General features: G+C 38.7%; 2 protein-coding genes across 3 annotated transcripts in view; one reads left to right on the top strand and one right to left on the bottom strand.

The window, feature by feature from the left end:
* Nucleotides 1-22,472, top strand: part of LOC142100286 (uncharacterized) — a 98,451-nt gene that overhangs the window by 42,236 nt on the left and 33,743 nt on the right. The window contains exons 26-28 of the mRNA XM_075184214.1: nucleotides 19,929-20,014; nucleotides 21,331-21,423; nucleotides 21,790-21,826. Of these exons, the coding sequence (XP_075040315.1) occupies nucleotides 19,929-20,014; nucleotides 21,331-21,423; nucleotides 21,790-21,826 (216 nt within the window). The remainder of the gene's footprint in view (nucleotides 1-19,928; nucleotides 20,015-21,330; nucleotides 21,424-21,789; nucleotides 21,827-22,472) is intronic.
* LOC142099866 (C-reactive protein-like) lies at nucleotides 602-18,938 on the bottom strand. Of its 2 annotated transcripts, none has more exons than XM_075183789.1 (4): nucleotides 18,677-18,938; nucleotides 4,921-5,131; nucleotides 4,086-4,124; nucleotides 602-2,361 (listed from the first exon to the last, which is right to left on the bottom strand). In XM_075183789.1, exons 2-4 carry the CDS (start codon nucleotides 4,976-4,978, stop codon nucleotides 1,742-1,744), a joined length of 717 nt encoding a protein of 238 aa, XP_075039890.1. In that variant the 5' UTR covers nucleotides 4,979-5,131; nucleotides 18,677-18,938; the 3' UTR covers nucleotides 602-1,741. The 2 variants fall into 2 exon arrangements, with proteins under 2 accessions (XP_075039890.1, XP_075039889.1); XM_075183788.1 differs by having other exon boundaries at nucleotides 4,921-5,103.

The following is a 22,472-nucleotide window of genomic DNA, read 5'->3' as shown; positions in this document are numbered from 1 at the left end:
CATGTATATAGAACCAACCTCCCAGTACAGGACGACCACCTGCAAACTGCTGTTATCTGGTTTTCTGCTGTCTTCTTGTTGAAATTAATATGAGCTCCGGTGTTCAGATGAGATGTATCAGGTATGGTACCAAACATAATATGTTGTATCAATGTTGCCGCTCACTTGACTCTTCCACAGATATTCTGACAATTTAATGTTGCTTTTAACCACAAGGCAGTAAAATATACATATAAGAACAGCTGTCGTTGTACAATATGTAGAGGGAAGACAGAGTCATGTCTAATAGAAGATACTTCATATGAACCCTTCTGGATGGAATTTTGTGCTTGTACTTTTGACCATCTGTGGAGAAACCACTAGGTCTTCTCACTTTACACCCAAATACAATCCTCCTGCCTCTTTTATATTTCTGCCACGTGTTGACCTCAGCTGCATAGAACATGCGGCTGAATTGGGAATCCCTGTATAATTATACTTCAGAACTTTATATTAAGTGGCTGTAGATCAAAGTGCAAAATGTTAAATGTTTGTGAAATGAAGACCTCTGTCTTCCTGCCTCTTCGTTCTAAAGTTCTGGAGAAACACAACTCCACCATGATAATAGAATAGTAATGCTTTATTTGATTATATTTTAAAATCAATATTCACGCATGATTAGTGCACAAAAGAAAATGGAAATCATTAGTATCGTAATAATATGACGTTTTGTCATTAGAGTTCATTAAAGATTTAATTTTCAACTACAGCCACTATTAAAAAGATTTAACATTGACAATTAATAGGGTTATTTGTTATAGCAGATGTGTACACACAGCGGTGAGAATGTGGCCTATGAGGTTACTAGGCCTTGGGGACATCACTGGTTCCTAGTGAATTGATAGGCTGGGCCCTTATGAATACTGGTACAGTCTACAAAATGGCTGCCTCCATTGGAAAATTTCCACCAAGAATTTTCATTCATTTTCACCATTGTATTATAGATTTATTAAATTGACCAGGGTTTCTGACAGACAGACATACATATCTTCAGTAAGAAGGCAGCTGGACACATGACATCATGGGCCTGATTCATTATGGAATGTAAATGCCGATACGTGCCATATTTTGCGTAAACTCGCTCTGCGCATGCCCAGTAGCGAACCATACGCCAGAGAACACAACAACGTACAATTCATCTTCCAGTGCAAAGGAACTACAGCCTAATATTTCAGGGGTGGAATATGGAAAGGACTGGATGTATGCATGTAGTCAACGTACAGTCAGGGCGTGCCAAGCTGGAGCGCACACAGGAGCGTCCAATTCCAGCTTTGGGCATCTCTAAGATACGGGATTTTCTGTTGTATCCCTTGCACCAGCTACAGGTCTGGTGTAAGTGCCGATTACTAGTGATGACGGCTGTGTATACAGCTAGAACATGTGTTTGTAATCAGGAGCAACTGTAAAAATTTATTTTATGTACAGTAGACATTAATAAATTTATTTTATGGGGAAATGTTTTGTCATTAATGACTATAATATTAACAGATGACATTATTTGTGCGTTCATTTGTGACTTGATATTCCAAATATGTATGGATGTATCTTGCAGTGTCTTGTCTACTAGAGCAGGGCGGACCTAGAACCTTATTCAGCTGCAGGCGTATCTTCAGATCCACTCTTTGATGAATATTGACGTGTGTTTGCCAGATTTATGTGCGTTTCATTCAGTGATCAATCAGGCCCCATATATGATGTGTTACTAGTATATTTTCGTTGGCCAAACTTTGACATCTCCAAATAAAGTGTACTTAATAGATTCCCAATTGATAATATTCCCCCAAATAGTAGACTTCCTTTCATAGACATCTCTAATGGCACAGGACGGTAAAACATAATTCCACAGATGGACATCTGAGATTTCACCTACAAAACTTTGCTTTTCATCAAACTTGCCCCCAAGTTCATCCTGGTCCTGCCCCAGGATCACCATACCCCCTGGTAAAATCTGGAGCCCTTTTTGGTAGATTTTTCTCAGAGACTGTTTACCATCAACCCAAAAGGCCGTCAGGCCTGATGAAGATTCCCATGTCACACAGATATGTGTTTCTAATGCGCTGAGACCGGGTAAGGAAAAAATTGCAGCATGTTCACTACTATGTAGATATAGGGACAGTTGACCATTGAGCTCTCTCCACACATTCAGTCCATCCCCCTGATTATTGAAATAGGAGAATAATATGACCTCACGTTGGCCTGAGAGCTCAGTGGCAACACGAAGGCAAAGAGTGAATTCAGATAAATCGATGGGTTCTCTTGGGTGTAAGACGGCATAATCCTGGATTCCTTGGCTTGGAAACACCAATACTTTGCCCCTGAGACCTAAAATAAAGAATAAAAATAAGTAAATGTGAAAGTGTCTCAAAGGAGCATGGTCAGAATCTGTAAGAGATATAAGTATCCATCTTTCAACTTCATTATTCTCTGCTAATGTTAAGGCAATGACTTCTGTGCACAGGAAAAATCAAGATTAAAATTGTGTTGATCGAATCCCAAGAATCTTGCTAAAAATACTTTTGGCCCAATCTTGAAATAAATAAAGGTTTATTTTCTTGTATCGGCAGATGACCAGTTCTGGACTACTCCCTATTACTTACCTCATCTGCCCCCCAGTCCCCCATCTTTCCATTACCTGAACCCTGGAGCCAATTGTTCTATCAGATTGAAATATATATATATATATATATATATATATAAAAATATAATAAAATATATATATATATTATATATATATTTATATATATTTATTAATGTTCATCTTGTCGCTAACAATAAATATTTTTAATATTATAAATATTAACAGCAAACTATGGGGATTCATAAAAGGTATAACAATATACAGAAATGTATAGCCTGGATACATTACATTACGCAAGCGCCCCTGGGCCCAGGTTCAGTCTTGTAGTCTGCAGTCAGGGAGAGAGAGATTTATAACTGTCCCAGGGACTTGCTTATATGCAGTTTGAGTTAACAAAAAAAAAACAGTGAGATGTCACAATGTGCACAAAGATAATCTAAGGTCTTTCTTCATTGGTCCAGGGGTCAGGTCAGTCCAGTATAAAGCAGATCATAGGTCAGTTCAAAGGATTCCTACGATAAATTGGGGGCAGCTCACTCCAACAGCTGACACATGTTGTGCCTGAGGGAACAGACCTAATCCAGTTTAAACCAACCTATAAACAAAGTACTTTTCAGTAATAATCTCCTAACGTTCATAACTTGCGATCGCAATATGTGATCGTTTCACTATTGACACCCGATTTCAGCTAGTAATAGATACATTAATATGAGACCAAACTCTACACATTTCTGTGGACCTGAACTATAGTTATTTTTAATGTAGATTTGTCTTTGCATAAATAACCTTTAAGTTTTACTAATAAACTGATGAGTTGGAACTTTAATAAATGTGTACTATTTGCAAGTATAAGTGTGAATGTAAATGTGTGTGTGGGTTATTATTATGGAGAAGAGGAAGGAAGGACAGCAAGAAAAAAGAAGAAAGATGAACAGATAAAGAAAAACAGAGAAATACGTTAAAATCACTTTTATTGAGATAAGTGTATGTTTAGTTTTTTTAATTTAATCTTTTTCATTTTTATTGTTAAAAATAATAAAAAAAAATTGTATGAGCATAGATCATACAAACAGCGTAAGTACAGTAGTTACTTACAACATACCAGATAACCATAAGAAAGTTTTGTAGTTATTGGGAGACAACTGTGGGACTGGAGGAGAGACCAAGGGAGGGAGGTTGAAGGGGATGCAAGGGAGCTAGTTAGTCTATCTTATTTTATATGTTTTATATAAAACTTGCAAGATTCAACAAGACATTTTCCAGTAAGCGAGGTTGCACCTCGTTTTGAGTGAAACCACGGACCGACTCTGATCCCCAAAATGAAGATCTTTTAGATCAGAAAGAATCCAAACTGCTCATCTCTAACAGAAGTCACGTTATATACACATATTATTTACAGGACTTTATGCATATATTAACATCACTTGGGTATTATGAGGGTTTACAATATAAATATTCAAATACTCACTTTCAGCATCAGACCTTGTCTCTTCTGTGATGGATGTATCTGGAAGGGTAAATTAGATTGTGGCATTAAAGCAATGGATATTTCTTGGAAATGGGATGTATGTAGATTGTAATATAATAATGTTCTAGGTAGAGATGCTCAAAAATGCTTCAGAGTAGTTCTAGAACTAGTTCTAAAGTTGCGAAATTTGCAATATATTTTCAGATAGACTAATAACCCTAACCTTATGTCATCTTGAGGTATATTCAAGACAGGTGAGCAGGCTCGTTCATGTTTAAGCCTGTTTAAATATGTTCCAGTATCATCTATCTATCTATCTATCTATCTATCTATCTATCTATCTATCTATCTATCTATCTATGTATCTCATGTCTATCTATATATCTATCTATCTATCTATCTATGTATCTCATGTCTATCTATCTATCTATCTATCTATCTATCTATCTATCTCATGTATGTCTATCTATCTATCTATCTATCTATCTCATTATGTCATGTCTATCTATCTATCTATCTCATGTCTATCTATCTGTCTATCTATCTCATTCATTATCTCATGTATGTCTATCTATCTATCTATCTCATTATCTCATGTCTATCTATCTATCTATCTATCTATCTATCTCATTATCTCATGTATGTCTATCTATCTATCTATCTATCTCATTATCTCATGTATGTCTATCTATCTATATATCTATTTCATGTCTATCTATCTATCTATCTATCTATCTATCTATCTATCTATCTATCTATCTATCTATCTATCTATCTTTCTCAACAGATACTCTCATTATTAATCTCTTTATTTTGCACATAAAGCACAACTCACCTACTGCAATGTTCAGACCTACTACAGCCAAAAATGAAATGATCCCCAGACGTCCCATGATTGAAGTATCTGGCAGATCTCACTCAGCTTGTAGTGTACTGTGTGAGCAGCCAGCAGCTTTTATACGTACTTTGTCCAGCAAAAATTTATTCTCTGTCCCGTGTTTTCAAAGTGACTGTATTCCTGAGAAAATTAATGTTCTGTGAATACACTATCAGAATGTGGTCAAATATTTATTCTGTAAACCAAAAAACAAAGTTTAACAGAACAAACAAAACAAATCACGAACAGCAACTACTAGCATGATAAATATATTGATTTCCACCTTGAAGTGATATTATTAATTACCATGTACGTGTCACAATAATAACTGGCATCTATTAATAACAAGAAATTAGTGACAACAGTGAGACTCCATTTATACTACGTTCAAAACATTGGAAAACCCTCTTAATCCCTTCGCAGAGAACAGGGTCCAGATGTTTCCTGAATTATGGGGGACTACAATAAACATAGAAACATAGAATTTAATGGCAGATTAGAACCGCTTGGCCCATCTAGTCTGCCCGTTTTTTATTAACCTATGGTAACCTGAAACCCTATTTGATCCTTAGTTCTTTGTAAGGATATCCTTATGTCTATCCCAAGTATGTTTAAACTGCTCTACTGTATCAGCCTCTACCACCTCTGATGGAGGCTATTCCACTTATCCACTACCCTTTCTGTGAAGTAGTTTTCCTCACATTTCCTCTGAACCTACTTCCCCCCAGTGTCAGTGCATGTACTTGTGTTCTAATACTTCTCTTCCCTTCAGTGTCAGTACATGTCCTTGTGTTCTAATACTTCTCTTCCCCCCAGTGTCAGTACATGTCCTCGTGTTCTAATACTTCTCTTCCCCCCACTGTCAGTACATGTCCTCGTGTTCTAATACTTCTCTTCCCCCCAGTGTCAGTACATGTCCTCGTGTTCTAATACTTCTCTTCCCCCCAGTGTCAGTACATGTCCTCGTGTTCTAATACTTCTCTTCCCCCCAGTGTCAGTACATGTCCTCGTGTTCTAATACTTCTCTTCCCCCCAGTGTCAGTACATGTCCTCGTGTTCTAATACTTCTCTTCCCACCAGTGTCAGTACATGTCCTCGTGTTCTAATACTTCTCTTCCCACCAGTGTCAGTACATGTCCTCATGTTCTAATACTTCTCTTCCCACCAGTGTCAGTACATGTCCTCGTGTTCTAATACTTCTCTTCCCACCAGTGTCAGTACATGTCCTCGTGTTCTAATACTTCTCTTCCCACCAGTGTCAGTACATGTCCTCGTGTTCTAATACTTCTCTTCCCCCCAGTGTCAGTACATGTCCTCGTGTTCTAATACTTCTCTTCCCCCCAGTGTCAGTACATGTCCTCGTGTTCTAATACTTCTCTTCCCCCCAGTGTCAGTACATGTCCTCGTGTTCTAATACTTCTCTTCCCCCCCAGTGTCAGTACATGTCCTCGTGTTCTAATACTTCTCTTCCCCCCAGTGTCAGTACATGTCCTCGTGTTCTAATACTTCTCTTCCTCCAGTGTCAGTACATGTCCTCGTGTTCTAATACTTCTCTTCCCCCCAGTGTCAGTACATGTCCTCGTGTTCTAATACTTCTCTTCCCCCCAGTGTCAGTACATGTCCTCATGTTCTAATACTTCTCTTCCCCCCAGTGTCAGTACATGTCCTCGTGTTCTAATACTTCTCTTCCCCCCGGTGTCAGTGCATGTCCTCGTGTTCTAATACTTCTCTTCCCCCCGGTGTCAGTACATGTCCTCGTGTTCTAATACTTCTCTTCCTCCCAGTGTCAGTACATGTCCTCGTGTTCTAATACTTCTCTTCCTCCCAGTGTCAGTACATGTCCTCGTGTTCTAATACTTCTCTTCCCCCCGGTGTCAGTGCATGTCCTCGTGTTCTAATACTTCTCTTCCCCCCAGTGTCAGTGCATGTCCTCATGTTCTAATACTTCTCTTCCCCCCAGTGTCAGTACATGTCCTCGTGTTCTAATACTTCTCTTCCCCCCCAGTGTCAGTACATGTCCTCGTGTTCTAATACTTCTCTTCCCCCCCAGTGTCAGTACATGTCCTCATGTTCTAATACTTCTCTGCCCCCCAGTGTCAGTACATGTCCTCGTGTTCTAATACTTCTCTTCCCCCCCAGTGTCAGTACATGTCCTCGTGTTCTAATACTTCTCTTCCTCCCAGTGTCAGTACATGTCCTCGTGTTCTAATACTTCTCTTCCCCCCGGTGTCAGTGCATGTCCTCGTGTTCTAATACTTCTCTTCCCCCCAGTGTCAGTACATGTCCTCATGTTCTAATACTTCTCTTCCCTCCAGTGTCAGTACATGTCCTCGTGTTCTAATACTTCTCTTCCCCCCAGTGTCAGTGCATGTCCTCGTGTTCTAATAGTTCTCTTCCCCCCCAGTGTCAGTACATGTCCTCGTGTTCTAATACTTCTCTTCCCTCCAGTGTCAGTGCATGTCCTCGTGTTCTAATACTTCTCTTCCCCCCAGTGTCAGTGCATGTCCTCGTGTTCTAATACTTCTCTTCCCCCCCCAGTGTTAGTACATGTCCTCGTGTTCTAATACTTCTCTTCCCCCCAGTGTCAGTACATGTCCTCGTGTTCTAATACTTCTCTTCCCTCCAGTGTCAGTACATGTCCTCATGTTCTAATACTTCTCTTCCCTCCAGTGACAGTACATGTCCTCTTGTTCTAATACTTCTCTTCCCTCCAGTGTCAGTACATGTACTCGTGTTCTAATACTTCTCTTCCCCTCAATGTCAGTACATGTCCTCATGTTCTAATACTTCTCTTCCTTTGTAGAATATTTCCCTCCTGCACCTTGTTATAACCCTTGATATAGTGAAAGTTTCCATCATGTCTCCCTTTCCCTTCTCTGCTTCAAACTAAACATATTAAGATCTTTTAGTCTTTTTGGGTAAGTATTCTAGATTAAGTCGTACCAATGACCTATACAGTGACATTATTACTGCTTTATTTCTGCTAGTGATTTCCTCTCTCTATGCAACTGAGCACCTGACTCCCTCATCGCTTTGTTACATTGATTACCTGAAATAGTGACTCCTAGATCCCTTTCCTCCCTAGTATTTTCTTTTATAGTGGGCAGCACGGTGGCTTAGTGGTTAGCACTTCTGCCTCACAGCACTGAGGTCATGAATTCAATTCCCGATCATGGCCTTATCTGTGTGGAGTTTGTATGTTCTCCCAGTGTTTGCGTGGGTTTCCTCCGGGTGCTCCAGTTTCCTCCCACACTCCAAAAACATACTGGTAGGTTAATTGGCTGCTATCAAATTGACCCTAGTCTCTTTCTCTGTCTCTGTGTGTGTATGTTCGGGAATTTACACTGTAAGCTCCAGTGGGGCAGGGAGTCTTATGAGTGAGTTCTCTGTACAGCGCTGCAGATCTAGTGGCGATATATAAATAGATGATGATGACAGTGCCATTAATACTATATTTAGCATTTTGGTTTTTGAGACCCAAGTGCATAATTTTGCATTTTTCGGCATTAAACTGTAGTTTCCCCCTCTCTTGACCATCCTATAGTCTTCCTAGATCATCCATCATTTGTTTTACCCCTCCTTTTGTGTCTACCTTGTTGCATATCTTTGTGTCATCTTCAAAAATACATACTTTCCCTTTGATACCATTAGCAATGTCTCCAATAATGATACAAGGTATATCTATTTAATAACGAGATTTATTTTCCACTGGTGGAAGGCATGGAGCAAATCAATTTCTGTCACTTCTTTCAAAATATCTGCTTTCTTCTTCACAGCATTAACTGACTCAAAATGTGCCTTTTTAAGCACTCATTTAACTTTTGGGAAAAGATAAGAATCGCAAGGTACTAAATCGGGTGAATATGGAGGATGTACAAGTGTAGTAATGTGTTTGTCAGTCAAACACTGCTTCACAGAAAGTGCTGTGTGAGCAGCGCATTGTCCTGGTGAAGAAAGAAACCATTTTTCCACAGTTGCTTCCGTTTCTTTCAGACTCTCTCTCAGCTTTTGCAAAACTTCCTTATAATAATGCTGATTAACTGTTGTGCTTCCTGGAACCCATTCTTCCAAAATTATACCCTTGATATCGAAAAAGACAATGAGCATTGCTTTATTTTGACTTGCTTTGACAAGCTTTTTTCATTCTTGGTGATGACGGTGTTTTCCAGTGCATTGACTGTCTTTTGTTTTCAGGATCGTACTGGAAGATCCAGGTCTCATTACAAGTGATTACTTTATGAAACAGGTTTGGATCTGTGTCAAGTTGCTTCAGAATGTCAACACAACATTCCTCGCGACGTTCTTTTTGCTCTGGTGTGAGAACCCTTGGGACCATCTTTGCACAAACTTTCGTCATGTTAAGATCATCACGCAAAATTTTCCATACGGTGTCTTTGTCAATGTTCACGGATTCAGCTATCATTCAGACACTGAGTCGGCGGTCTTTTCGAACACTCTGACTGATATTTTCTACATTTTCTTTGGTTCCTGAAGTGCAAGGTCGTCCAGGGCGTTCATCATCTTCGACATTCTCACGTCCCTCGCTAAATCTTTTGTGCTCCTCAAACACACGCTCAGGAGACAGGCAGTCATTCCCATAGGCCGAAGTAAGAATTTGAAAACATTCTGTTGGTGTTTTGTGCAATTTTACTAAAAATGTCAAATTGACACGTTGTTCAACTTTTAAACTTAGCATTTTTTCGGCACTCTACAGAAAACACAACCAAACTAAATGGCGACTCACAATCAACTGAACGTCATAGAGTGCTGCAGCTTGTCATGCAGATTCAGACCGATTCAAGTTTACTACGTTTGCAGTTACAACCGTTTCTGACTGCTTTGTTTACTAGGTAGAATCACAGTCTCGTTATTTAATAGACACACCTCGTATTAAACATCACTAATCCAAGTACAGATCCTTGGAGTAATAAACTGGTAACATTTCCCTCCTGTGAATGTAATTACTGCAACTCTCTGTTTTTCTATCCTGCAACCAATAATTTATCCATTCAACCACCTAAGAATCCAATCCCAATCTAGTTTATATAACAGTCTGCGATATGGGACAGTGTCATGAGCCTTACTAAAATCTAGACACTCTCCCTGGCAGCCAGGGACAGCCGCCTTCCTGCTGGGCCAGGCATCTGGGCGCATGTGCGGCCTATCGCGTCCTTGTTGTTTGGCAACGAGGATGCTGCTTGAGGCTCCTGTCGGTGGTCAGAGCAGCTGACGACCGAATCCACTATCCAACAATCCATAGCCACAGAGATATCTCAGTATTTAAATCGGCAATATGAAGAAGGTACCGTCGCACTAAAAATAGGGAGCTTCCCTCTATTCATATTCAAAAATAAACTCGTTATAGAGGTATATAGGGGCTATCTCAAGACAGCAAAGAACTGAACTGTGTATATAGAAAATAGAAGAATGTGTTTTTCAGAGATGCACAGCAGTTCACCTGAGTGCTTGGATATATATTGAGCTTATAAAATACACCAGTTATAAAACTTAACTTTTATTTGTCAAATAAAATATATCGATCAAAATAGCGAAATAGAGTGAAGGATATAAACAAAGTGTAAGGTGAATTAAAAACACTCCTTATCCAGAGACATATAACAATATTTATAAATTGATACAGATCCCCATATAATAGTGGGTTTCAAGAACCAGTGTACTCAATATGTTTTAATGTCAAAATGACAAATTTAAGGGCACATAATCATTCTATAGTAAATAGAATTCTATCTTCCACGTATCTATTAAATCTGAGATAATACTTGTCTGAGAGTAATATTCTCAAGTCTTAAACTCAAGCGTGAATTATAATCTGGATTGTAAAAAATATATATTCTATTATCTCCTCTCTAATAATCTCTCATCTCTATAGTTGAATCTGAGAGAGACCTGTCATGTCAATGTGAACAGCCCTTCATGGCTAGAACTCTCAATAAAGATAACTAACTGTTGTGCATGTATCACTAGCTAAACTGACTGAAGCTAGTTCCGCGCAAGGTGGATAGAAATACGGGGAATGCTTTGCTATCTACCTAATTTTGCTCCAATAACTTTGGATTTAAGGAGCATATGCAATGTGCCCAGGTTCTGCCTCTGGAAAGGGTGCCTACAGCGACAACGCCGACGCGCGTTTCGCTAGGCTTTATCAAGGCAAAAACCACTGTCCAACAATCCATAGCCACAGAGATATCTCGGTATTTAAATCAGCAATGCCAGGATCCCAACATGTAAATGAGATGTTAAAGTCGTGGAGTCCTGGCATTGGTAATTTAAATACAGAGATATCTCTGTGGCCATGGAGAGTGACATAATTTAAAAGTGCCGGCATTCAGAGGAATCGGTATGTAGCGTAAGCATGCCGAGGATGTCCACTGTACTTTTTGTTGTAAGTCATTATTTTAGTTTTGGACGCATTCTTTAAATCGTGATAATTTTGTAGGTTTAACCTATGTTGAACCACAGAATGTAAGGGTATTTTTTTTATTAACAATTCAGATACCTTCAATTGAAAGCTAGGGGCATCACAATTGTCTCCTTATTATCATTACCCTCTATAGAAATTCAATATAGAGATATATGCATTAGTTTCATATAAGTGGAATTATGTGTTAATGTATCACCACTCCCTATAGAATTTAAGTATAGAGACCTATATATATTATTAATGTTATATGTCTATTAGGAGGATAAGTATAATTGTAGTGGTAAATAAATATGTGGAGCCATTAATAGTTCACACATAAAAGTATTTATTGCAAAGATATAGATACCAGCAACAAAGCTCAGCAGTCGATGACTTGCAATTTTAATTCCCTTTAATTCACTTTATTGCACAGTCACATTATTAGTTGACTAATTTTTAAGATATTTCACTACTTCTTTAAGAATCAGGATTTATGAATATTTTAATTAGAATAAATATTAATTTTATCAGACAGAACATCCTAAAGTGGTCCAATAACATACATTCTTTTCTTTCCCTTCTCTAAGGATCTTGTATATTTATATGTGTGTGCACCTCCCAACGAATAGAATAGTGAGATACTCTGGGTGGATATAATTATTTTGATAATTTTCTAATTTTCTGAGAAATTGGTTGCTTGGTGCGGTTGGTACCAATTGTTGATTTTCCAACCCTGTCTATATTATGGGTCGATGATATAAATGTTTATCATGTAAACGTCGAACATATGTATCACACCCAGCAGTAGGTAGTAACGAGGGGGTATTCCTTTATTGTGAATGTTTTTATTTCAGCAAGGCTTTCACATTATACACCTGCTGGGTCCTCGCATTGTCCCCCTAATAGCAGTAATGTAACTGTCTCCATTTGAATTGACGTGAATGTCGCTGGCACTATGTTGTCTTGTCACTTTTTCATAAACTCTGTATTATCTCCATGTCATAATGACATCATTCGCAATGTTTATGTCACTCCTAGGCCTAGATTTACTAAGCTGCGGGTTTGAAAAAGTGGGGATGTTGCCTATAGCAACCAATCAGATTCTAGCTGTCATTTTGTAGAATGTACTAAATAAATGAAAGCTATAATCTGATTGGTTGCCATAGGCAACATCCCCACTTTTTCAAACCCGCAGCTTAGTAAAGCTAGCCCCTAGTCTTGTCGGAATGTAGTCATTCGCCCACCTGGTATTCCATTATTTTACCTATTTTTCCAAATTTTTAATTAAATCCAGATCCAAAACCAAAACACATGAAGATTTTTGGCCAAAACCAAAACACGAAGATGGTTTTAGCGCCAAAAGTAACACCCAGGGGTCTGCACAGTGGTGGAAATAGCGAACTGTGGGGAAGCAGGGAGGAGGGATCTGTGGCCCACAGCTCACTAGTTCCCTGTGCAGCGGGCCCCATTATCTCCATGGGCCCCGGTACATTACACCTGCTGCGTCAACAGTAGTTCCGCTACTGGGTTTGCGCACATCCCTAGTGCTTAGTGGCCGTTTTGAACAAATTGTGAATGCCCATCTTCCCCGCAAAGGTGACCTCATTATCACCTCCTTGTTACCCCTTTAAATGATATAAATCAGAGTTTTACCATTCATACTGAGATCATCTTAGTTATGTCTACACCAGGCAAGAGTGTGAGAAGTGATTAATCTCTTCATCTTTGCTCTCACCCAGAGGTAATTATCTAATACCTGTCCTGCACCAGATACAAGTAGTATATTTAATAGATTTATGATGTTGGTTACTGTTATTCACCTTTATTATTTGTACGCTTAATGTTATTTGCTTAAATTTTTTTTTTATTAAAGTTCTCTTGTTTGTTTAACCTAATTGGTTTCTTTAACATATATCAACATGATGGGTTGAACAAATAGCTGTAGGGCACAATGTTAATATAATGTAAAGTATTAATACAAAAGGCATAATAGAGTCTTTACAATATTATTTATTAATGGCAAAATCGCAGTGCGCAAAACATACACGGTACACAAGAGAGAATAGTGTATTACGTTACAGGGATACGTGGTAAATGTAGCTAGCCACATCTCTTCTCTATAGCTGGAATTGGGCATATACACCATACACATCTATACGGTTGGCATATAAATACTGCTGTACTTTGAGTTGGGCATATTTGACGTGCAACTTAAAATGCAAACGTAAGACCACAATTTTGCTTCTATATTTTTACACATACATTCGGACCACAAAAATGCGTTCCACTCCAGCTCAGGACTTTTGTGTTTGTCAGCTGATAAATAAATGTTAGCTTACACAAATATTGAACAAGTTAAATCAATTTGAAACAATTTTGCATGAATAGATTCTCCTTGAACATTGATCGCACTCAGATTAATTATTATTTAAAACAAGTACAACTTTTGAGTGCTCTTTTAACTGGGGTTTAAAATTGTCCTAGGATACAAAAAGTGCTACTTCTTATGGCCTGTTTCTGTAAAATTGATGTTTTTTATTCTCATAAATAGCAGGAAAACAATCTACAAAAGTAAATTCACCCACAGGAGCACAGATGTTAATCAATGAATAAAACATGTTGGTTTTGTTTGTACAATTGAGGAGTTCTTGTGGTCAAACATTGTAGAAATAAGCTGATCACCTTCTGCAAAAATAATTTCTTTCTAAATCGAGTTCTATCTCCACCATGAAACAGTCATCACGACACATTTAGTGGATCTCACCCCTCTATGCTGTTAAATATTACATTTTCACCTCCCTGACTTACAACATGATGACTCCAGAATCTCTCCCTGGTGTATTGAAAGATCATTAGAAACCTTGGGCTAATAGCGTCTCCAGTTTCCTTCTCTTCCCTCATGCTACTTTATGAATATTATCAGTGTGGGGCTCTCATCCGAGCTGAAGAAAAAATATATCAACTGCGCTTAGTATATAAATAAATAAGTCTATGTAGTAGATAAAGGTTCAGTCACTCAATAGCTAAGCTCCAAATGATAAATCACATAAAATAAAATTCAAATTATAGATTTCAATCAATATAATTAATAAATTTGATATATTCAACTTATAAACAAAAACATAAGAACAAATTGCGCACCCTATAAAGTACCCCCCATTTGATTTGTGTGCTGCCCCTCAAGTGCCCCTCAAGTGCTCCTCAAACGTGAATGATACAACCAGGGTGGGCTAGTGAGCAGTGATGGAATTTAAATGTCCCCTCTAGTGCCCGAAAAAATCTTTGCCTCCCATATAAGTTAGATCTTAGTGCTTCAGAAATGACTAATACCCCAGCTTTGAGCCCAAACCTTTGTTTCAAAGCAGGATCCTTTCATATCCAGTACCCTATTGACCTAGCAGGGGCTTGGGCACCTACAGTTGTGTGTCATTGTGTTCCAAGAGGGAGACTCTTGGACTCCACTGTAATGAGTGATATTTTTGAGAGCTGGATTCCATGCGTGAGGCTGAGGAACCCAGTGAGGTGCAGAAAGGGTGTATGTTGTTACCCTAACTTGCTAGTGAGTCAAGGATTTAGGAACTTGGGTATCTGCATAAAATGCACCCCAGAGGAGCACATGGGACAGACCATGGGGTATCAGATAGAGAACAACTAGAGGATTGAGTTCACCATAAGATAGATGATAACAGGGGAAGAGCACAGACCAAGTTACAACTGAAGAGTGTATGATGCAGAATGTCAATCACAGGATTATGTCAGCTCTAGGACTTTTGTATAAAATGACCTCATTGAGGACCACGGAACTAGGACTTGGGCTGAGCAGAAAAAGGGTAATTGGCCAATTACTTCATACTGGGAACCAACAGCATTCCTTGCAGCTAGTGTCCATTTGTCATTTGTAAGACAAGACACATTTATATAGAATATGACATAGAAAGTTGTGTTGTTATTTGTGTACAATCATATGGCTCTGCCTCTGAAGGTAAAGGTTAGTGGAAGCATGTTTAACACTGGATGTTTGGTGAGAGTTCTTTGTTCAGAACACATTAAAATAATTTCATATTTGCTAATTCTAACATGGGTTATATGCTGTGTTTTAAGAACAAGATTAAAATTTGCTACCACTTGGGGAAGAACAGTACAGTGAATGGTGAACCCAGGATAAGAGGTTCTAAGGATCCTACAACATTTACAGAAGCAACAGCGCACGCACAAGACCAGAAGCTACTGAATCATGGGGTGTAGTGTATTGTGTATCAGGTCTATGTTTGTCTCCATGCTGCCTAAACCATGACAATAGACAAGCATAACCCAGAATTAACTTGAGACAATAGCCAGTCTTACCCAAAAAAAATCTCATTGGGGAGCCAGTGAATTAGAGGGACTTGATACTCCAGCGTCTCTTGGATCACTGGTGCAGTACAAAAGGAAAGTTGAGACTTTTCTCACTGGGGTTTTAGGATTTAAATGTGTATGTGACCTTACTCTCTGAACTAACAATTCCCCTTGAATCACTGGTCCAGATCACTGGTCCAGACCATAAAATGTTCAATAGTGGCCCCCACTATGTCCTTTTGAGAGCAGAAAAGGGGCCCAGGAGGCTAAAGCAGTTGTTACCAAAATATTGCTATGGAGCTCTGGCTAATCCACTGTTCTGCCCCTGTCTATAATTATCTACCCCATAAATATTCCGCAGCTCCCTTGTGGCCAATGTGTCCCTATTATCACATTAAGATAAAATATACAAAATCATCTTGGATATTTACTAATTAATATTGTAAATAAATAGACATTTTATAAGGAACACTTGACTCTTCAAATAGTAGATGATGTGTTATCCAGAATTCTTTTGGACCTTGTGTTTACAGAATAACAGGTTTTCTATCATTTTGTGCAACAACTATTCCTATCATCAACTAAAAGACATCTGAAAGTACCTCTGTATTTCCGCACATTGCTCCTCTCCATTACACTACTCTCATTATACTGCTTCCCTTCATTTCTCTACGCCACTCCTCTGCACTACACTACTCGTCTACATTACACTACTCCTCTACATTACACTGCTCCTCTACATTACACTTCTCCTCTACATTACACTGCTCCTCTACATTACACTGCTCATCTACATTACACTGCTCCTCTACATTACACTGCTCATCTACATTACACTACTCCTCTACATTACACTGCTCCTCTACATTACACTTTTCCTCTGAACTACACTACTCGTCTACATTACACTGCTCCTCTACATTACACTGCTCCTCTACATTACACTGCTCCTCTACACTACACTACTCGTCTACATTACACTGCTCCTCTACATTAAACTTCTCCTCTGCACTACACTACTCATCTACATTACACTACTCGTCTACATTACACTGCTCCTCTACATTACACTTCTCCTCTACATTACACTACTCATCTACATTACACTGCTCCTCTACATTACACTGCTCATCTACATTACACTTCTCCTCTACATTACACTGGTCCTCTACATTACACTGCTCCTCTACATTACACTGCTCCTCTACATTACACTGCTTCTCTACATTACACTGCTCATCTGCATTACACTGCTCGTCTTCATTACACTGCTCATCTACATTACACTGCTCATCTACATTACACTACTCGTCTACATTACACTGCTCCTCTACATTACACTGCTCGTCTACATTACACTGCTCCTCTCCATTATACTGCTTCTCTACATTACACTGCTCATCTACATTACACTGCTCCTCTACATTACACTGCTCCTCTACATTACACTGCTCCTCTACATTACACTGCTTCTCTACATTACACTGCTCATCTGCATTACACTGCTCGTCTTCATTACACTGCTCATCTACATTACACTGCTCCTCTACATTACACTGCTCATCTACATTACACTGCTCATCTACATTACACTGCTCCTCTACATTACACTGCTCATCTACATTACACTTCTCCTCTACATTACACTGTTCGTCTAGATTACACTTCTCCTCTACATTACACTACTCATCTACATTACACTGCTCATCTACATTACACTGCTCATCTGCATTACACTGCTCATCTGCATTACACTGCTTCTCTACATTATACTGCTTCTCTACATTACACTGCTCCTCTACATTACACTGCTCATCTACATTACACTGCTCATCTACATTACACTTCTCCTTACATTACACTGCTCCTCTACATTACACTGCTCGTCTACATTACACTACTCGTCTACATTACACTGCTCCTCTACATTACACATCTCCTCTACATTACACTACTCGTCTACATTACACTGCTCGTCTACATTACACTTCTCCTCTACATTACACTGCTCATCTACATTACACTACTCGTCTACATTACACTGCTCCTCTACATTACACTTCACCTCTACATGACACTACTCGTCTACATTACACTGCTCCTCTACATTACACTACTCGTCTACATTACACTTCTCCTCTACATTACACTACTCGTCTACATTACACTGCTCCTCTACATTACACTGCTCATCTACATTACACTACTCGTCTACATTACACTGCTCCTCTACATTACACTTCTCCTCTACATTACACTACTCCTCTACATTACACTGCTCATCTACATTACACTGCTCCTCTATATTACACTGCTCCTCTACATTACACTACTCGTCTACATTACACTGCTCATCTACATTACACTTCTCCTCTACATTACACTGCTCATCTACATTACACTGCTCCTCTATATTACACTGCTCCTCTACATTACACTACTCGTCTACATTACACTACTCGTCTACATTACACTGCTCATCTACATTACACTTCTCCTCTACATTACACTACTCATCTACATTACACTTCTCCTCTACATTACACTACTCGTCTACATTACACTGCTCCTCTATATTACACTGCTCATCTACATTACACTACTCGTCTACATTACACTGCTCCTCTACATTACACTTCTCCTCTACATTACACTACTCATCTACATTACACTGCTCATCTACATTATACTACTTATCTTCATTACACTACTCCTCCAACATAGTACATTACACTAATTTCATCTGGTATATTTAGCTCTGCTCCTGAATATCCAACTTATTTTCTATCTTTTTTGGGAAAACTTGGCTAAAATAATGCATGTTCATGTTTCCAGAGTTAATAATCTAGATTTATGTCGTATTATACTTACAATAAATCAGTCTTTGCTGCAATGCATCCCTAAACTCTCAGGCCAACATTAAGTCATATTATTTATACATATACATGTTATATTTACCAAGGATGTCATGTAGAGTTGGACTCATCTCAAGATGCATCTGTTAGGATAGCAGCAGAAAGAACGAGGTGTGTGACTTGAGATGACAGACTTTATTTCACAACACAACTGATCAGGTACAAACAGTATATGCAGAGAATCAGACGCAGGTTATCAGATGTAAACTCTCAGGTACAGAATCAAATGCAGATGGCTCTGCTATCAACAGGCAGAAATACAGGGTACAGAAAGTCCTAATATTAGAACAGGAAATAAACCTAAATCAGCAAATGTGGTACAGCGGAATGTCACAGTGTACTTATCAGCAGCATTTAGCTCCACCTACCACGGAGGTGCAAAGTCTCTAATGGTGAAAGTCTTCACCAGGGTCCCCTGCAAGGAGGTTTGGTCTTTGCTTATAACGCCACACAGGTCATGGTTCTCCGGATGTGCACCAGGCAAGACTGACAAGTGGTGATGTTAGACAGCTACACAGTTTAGCAGTTAATACTGCTTCTTAATAGTATTTTCATTTTGGTCACTATCAGTCACTTACATCTTTTAATACTTTCGCTAATTTTGTGTATTATCATTAATCCCGGATATTATATGGGATACTTAGTATTTTTAATGTATATCAATAAAGTTATGCTCCTTTTAACAAACGATTTTCTTTCGTTCTGATTGCTCATATTACCAATGTAACCCCTAGAGTGCCCCTCTATACATACTCTCTTTTGCTCTCTGTTCTGGTTCGAAATGTTATAATATGTGAGGATGCACCAAAACTCAGAGGTTTATATAATAGGTTATACCTATCTTTAATCTAAAATATCTCTGAAAGGGTTCTCCCAGTGCGGTCTACAACCTTTTAGTTTAAGACTGACAAGTGGGACTGGTGTTCACTGGAAAAAGGAGATATCAGGGGAGCAGGATAATGAATACCAGGATTACTAAAAAGCATAGATTGCTAGATACCAGGATTAGCTGAGAAGCACTGGATACTGGGTACTAGGATTCACTGAGAAACACACTATTCACAAGGAAGCACAGGGAAGCTGAATATCAGGATTTATATGAAAGCACAGGGAAACAGGATCCAAATAATCCAGCTGCAGCAAGCTACCAGGATATGAAGATCCAGCGCCATATTGCCAGAACAAGTGCTTTAAATATATACCAGGATGAGGGGCAGTGGAAACCAATAAACCAATGCAGAGGAACAGGAGATGATAAAAGACAGGAGTGCGCATGAACATTCCCGCAATCCAAGATGGCGGCAGCTATCAGAAGACGGAGAACCCATCACCGCTGGAGATAGCTATGATGGAGAAGGCCCACCTTGCGAACCAGACCCCGGTAAGTGAGCTGGATGGCTTGGTGTGTAACACTTACACAGGGTCCCTCTGAACACCCGGCTACAACAGCATTTGAATCAGTGCAAAACTCCAAGCAAATTCTTCCCACTCAAATCGGGTTGAGTGGAGCTGCACAACTGATGTCCAGGATGCAGGCCGGAATGGATGTGGAGGAACAGTACACAAGAGAGATGTACCAACAGGCGTCAGCAAACATAACAGGTTGTATCAATGTATCACTGTCACAACTTTCTCCGGACACGACCACCTCAGCCAGGAATGGAGCACTGAGAATTTGGCACTCAAGCAGGTAACAGGAGCATGAACAGTCAGAGAGAGCCAGGGATCAGAGCCAGAAAGCAGACAAAGGATAATTCAGTACAGGAACACTATGACTGGCAAAGATGGAGTGTCAGGACAGGTCTGAAATAGTGCAGACAACCAATCAGGATAATGCAGGTAACACACCTGCGCTGCAGCTCAAACTAAATGAATTTGAGATATGATATAGATAGATAGATAGATAGATAGATAGATAGATAGATAGATAGATAGATAAATAGACATGATATAGATAGATAGATAGATAGATAGATAGATAGATATGATATAGATAGATAGATAGATAGATAGATAGATAGAAAGATAGGAGATAGATAGATATATAGATAGATATGAGATAGATAGATAGATAGATAGATAGATAGATAGATAGATAGATAGATAGATAGATATGATATAGATAGATAGATAGATAGAAGGATAGGAGATAGATAGATAGATAGATAGATAGATAGATAGATAGATAGATAGATATGATATAGATAGATAGATAGATAGATAGATAGATAGATAGAAAGATAGGAGATAGATAGATATATAGATAGATATGAGATAGATAGATAGATAGATAGATAGATAGATAGATAGATAGATAGATAGATAGATAGATATGATATAGATAGATAGATAGATAGAAGGATAGGAGATAGATAGATAGATAGATAGATAGATAGATAGATAGATAGATAGATAGATATGATATAAATAGATAGATAGATAGATAGATAGATATGCTTTTAGTTACTGTTACAGTTCAGCTATGCTTTCGCACATGTTACCAGTTGTAGTGTATTTTACACTAATATTTGACCACATCAGGATAGTCACGTAGTGTCAGATTGCCAATTTCTCAGGAATACAACTGCTTTGTAAACACGGGTGACATATGAGAATTTTTACTGGAAAAACTCCTCCTTCAATATTTCACAACTATATAAAGAGCCGTTTCTTGACCAGTAAACAGACTAAGCTGAGAGAAATCTGACAGAGACATGTCATCTATACGGCACCTGTGGATTTTTACTTTTTTGGCTTTGACAGAGGTTATTGTGCTGAATGTTACAGCTGGTGAGTTACTTATTATGTATACAAGTAATATAGTTATATCAACAGTATTTAGTGCTGCAGGTGATAAGGATGATACAGACAGATGTCAGTCAGATGTGAGATAGATAGATAAATAGATAGACATGATAAAGATAGATAGATAGATAGATAGATAGGAGATGGATAGATAGATAGATAGATAGATAGGAGATGGATAGATAGATAGATAGATAATGATATAGATAGATAGATAGATAAAGAGATAGATAGATAGATAGATAGATAGATAGATAGATAGATAGATAGATAGATATGAGATATATATAGATAGATTCTCTAAGAGTAAATGTATTGTTTTAAGCAACCCGTTTATTTTCTATATTTCAGAATATGGACCTTACAGTAAAAATTATTGGTACGATAGGTAAGTTGTGTAATTTTCCGGAAAGGTAATGGTTTAGGTTTATTTTTTCATTAAATGTTTTACCATAGTTATGCCTCTGCTTTTGCCCTAAGCAGTGATAGAATTGAACATCTAGGAGGTAGTAGGGACAGAACAACTATGTGGCCCACAGTCCAGTGCTGAGAGCCCTAACCTTCCGGGAAGGGGAAGGGACATGCTTACAGCCCCCCAAACTAATGCTCTGGGCAGAATATTGACCTGAAGTCTAGTGCTGGGAACATATCCAGCCGCTGGGCAATGGGGAGAACTAGAGAGCCCTGAGGTGGCATTGAATACAATCTTCCAACTCCCATAAACCTTGCTTCTAGGGGGTGGGTAGGCTTACTCTACCTGTGACTCTGCAGCTTGGGGAACTACAAGTCCTAGTATGCCCTGGAACAGTGAGGCTTTCACTGCAGTACACTGACAATCCTCTGTACCACAGCTTAGTAAGAGGGCACCGAAATTAGTTTAAATACTTGCTGTAAATGTATAGGCATTATAGGTATGCCAGTATAAGTGTATGAGCCAATATATGTAATTAACCATTTAAATTCTGGTTGCCCTCTGTCTCCAAGTTGGTTACAGTGAAGCAAAAAAAATACAACTTTTATTTTTCATTAATTTA

Source organism: Mixophyes fleayi, chromosome 8, assembly GCF_038048845.1.
Source record: "Mixophyes fleayi isolate aMixFle1 chromosome 8, aMixFle1.hap1, whole genome shotgun sequence".
Taxonomy (NCBI): domain Eukaryota; kingdom Metazoa; phylum Chordata; class Amphibia; order Anura; family Limnodynastidae; genus Mixophyes; species Mixophyes fleayi.
The sequence above is the reverse complement of the archived record's forward strand: the minus strand, read 5'-3'. Positions and strand labels throughout refer to the sequence as shown.

What these genes read in the sequence shown, in the direction of transcription:
- LOC142099866 (XM_075183789.1), bottom strand. Translation starts at nt 4,978, where the DNA reads ATGGGACGTCTGGGGATCATTTCATTTTTGGCTGTAGTAGGTCTGAAC. An exon ending in AGGTCTGAACATTGCAGTAG is followed by an intron (nt 4,125 to 4,920) that starts GTGAGTTGTGCT and finishes TTACCCTTCCAG; the next exon opens with ATACATCCATCACAGAAGAG. An exon ending in GACAAGGTCTGATGCTGAAA is followed by an intron (nt 2,362 to 4,085) that starts GTGAGTATTTGA and finishes TCTTTATTTTAG; the next exon opens with GTCTCAGGGGCAAAGTATTG.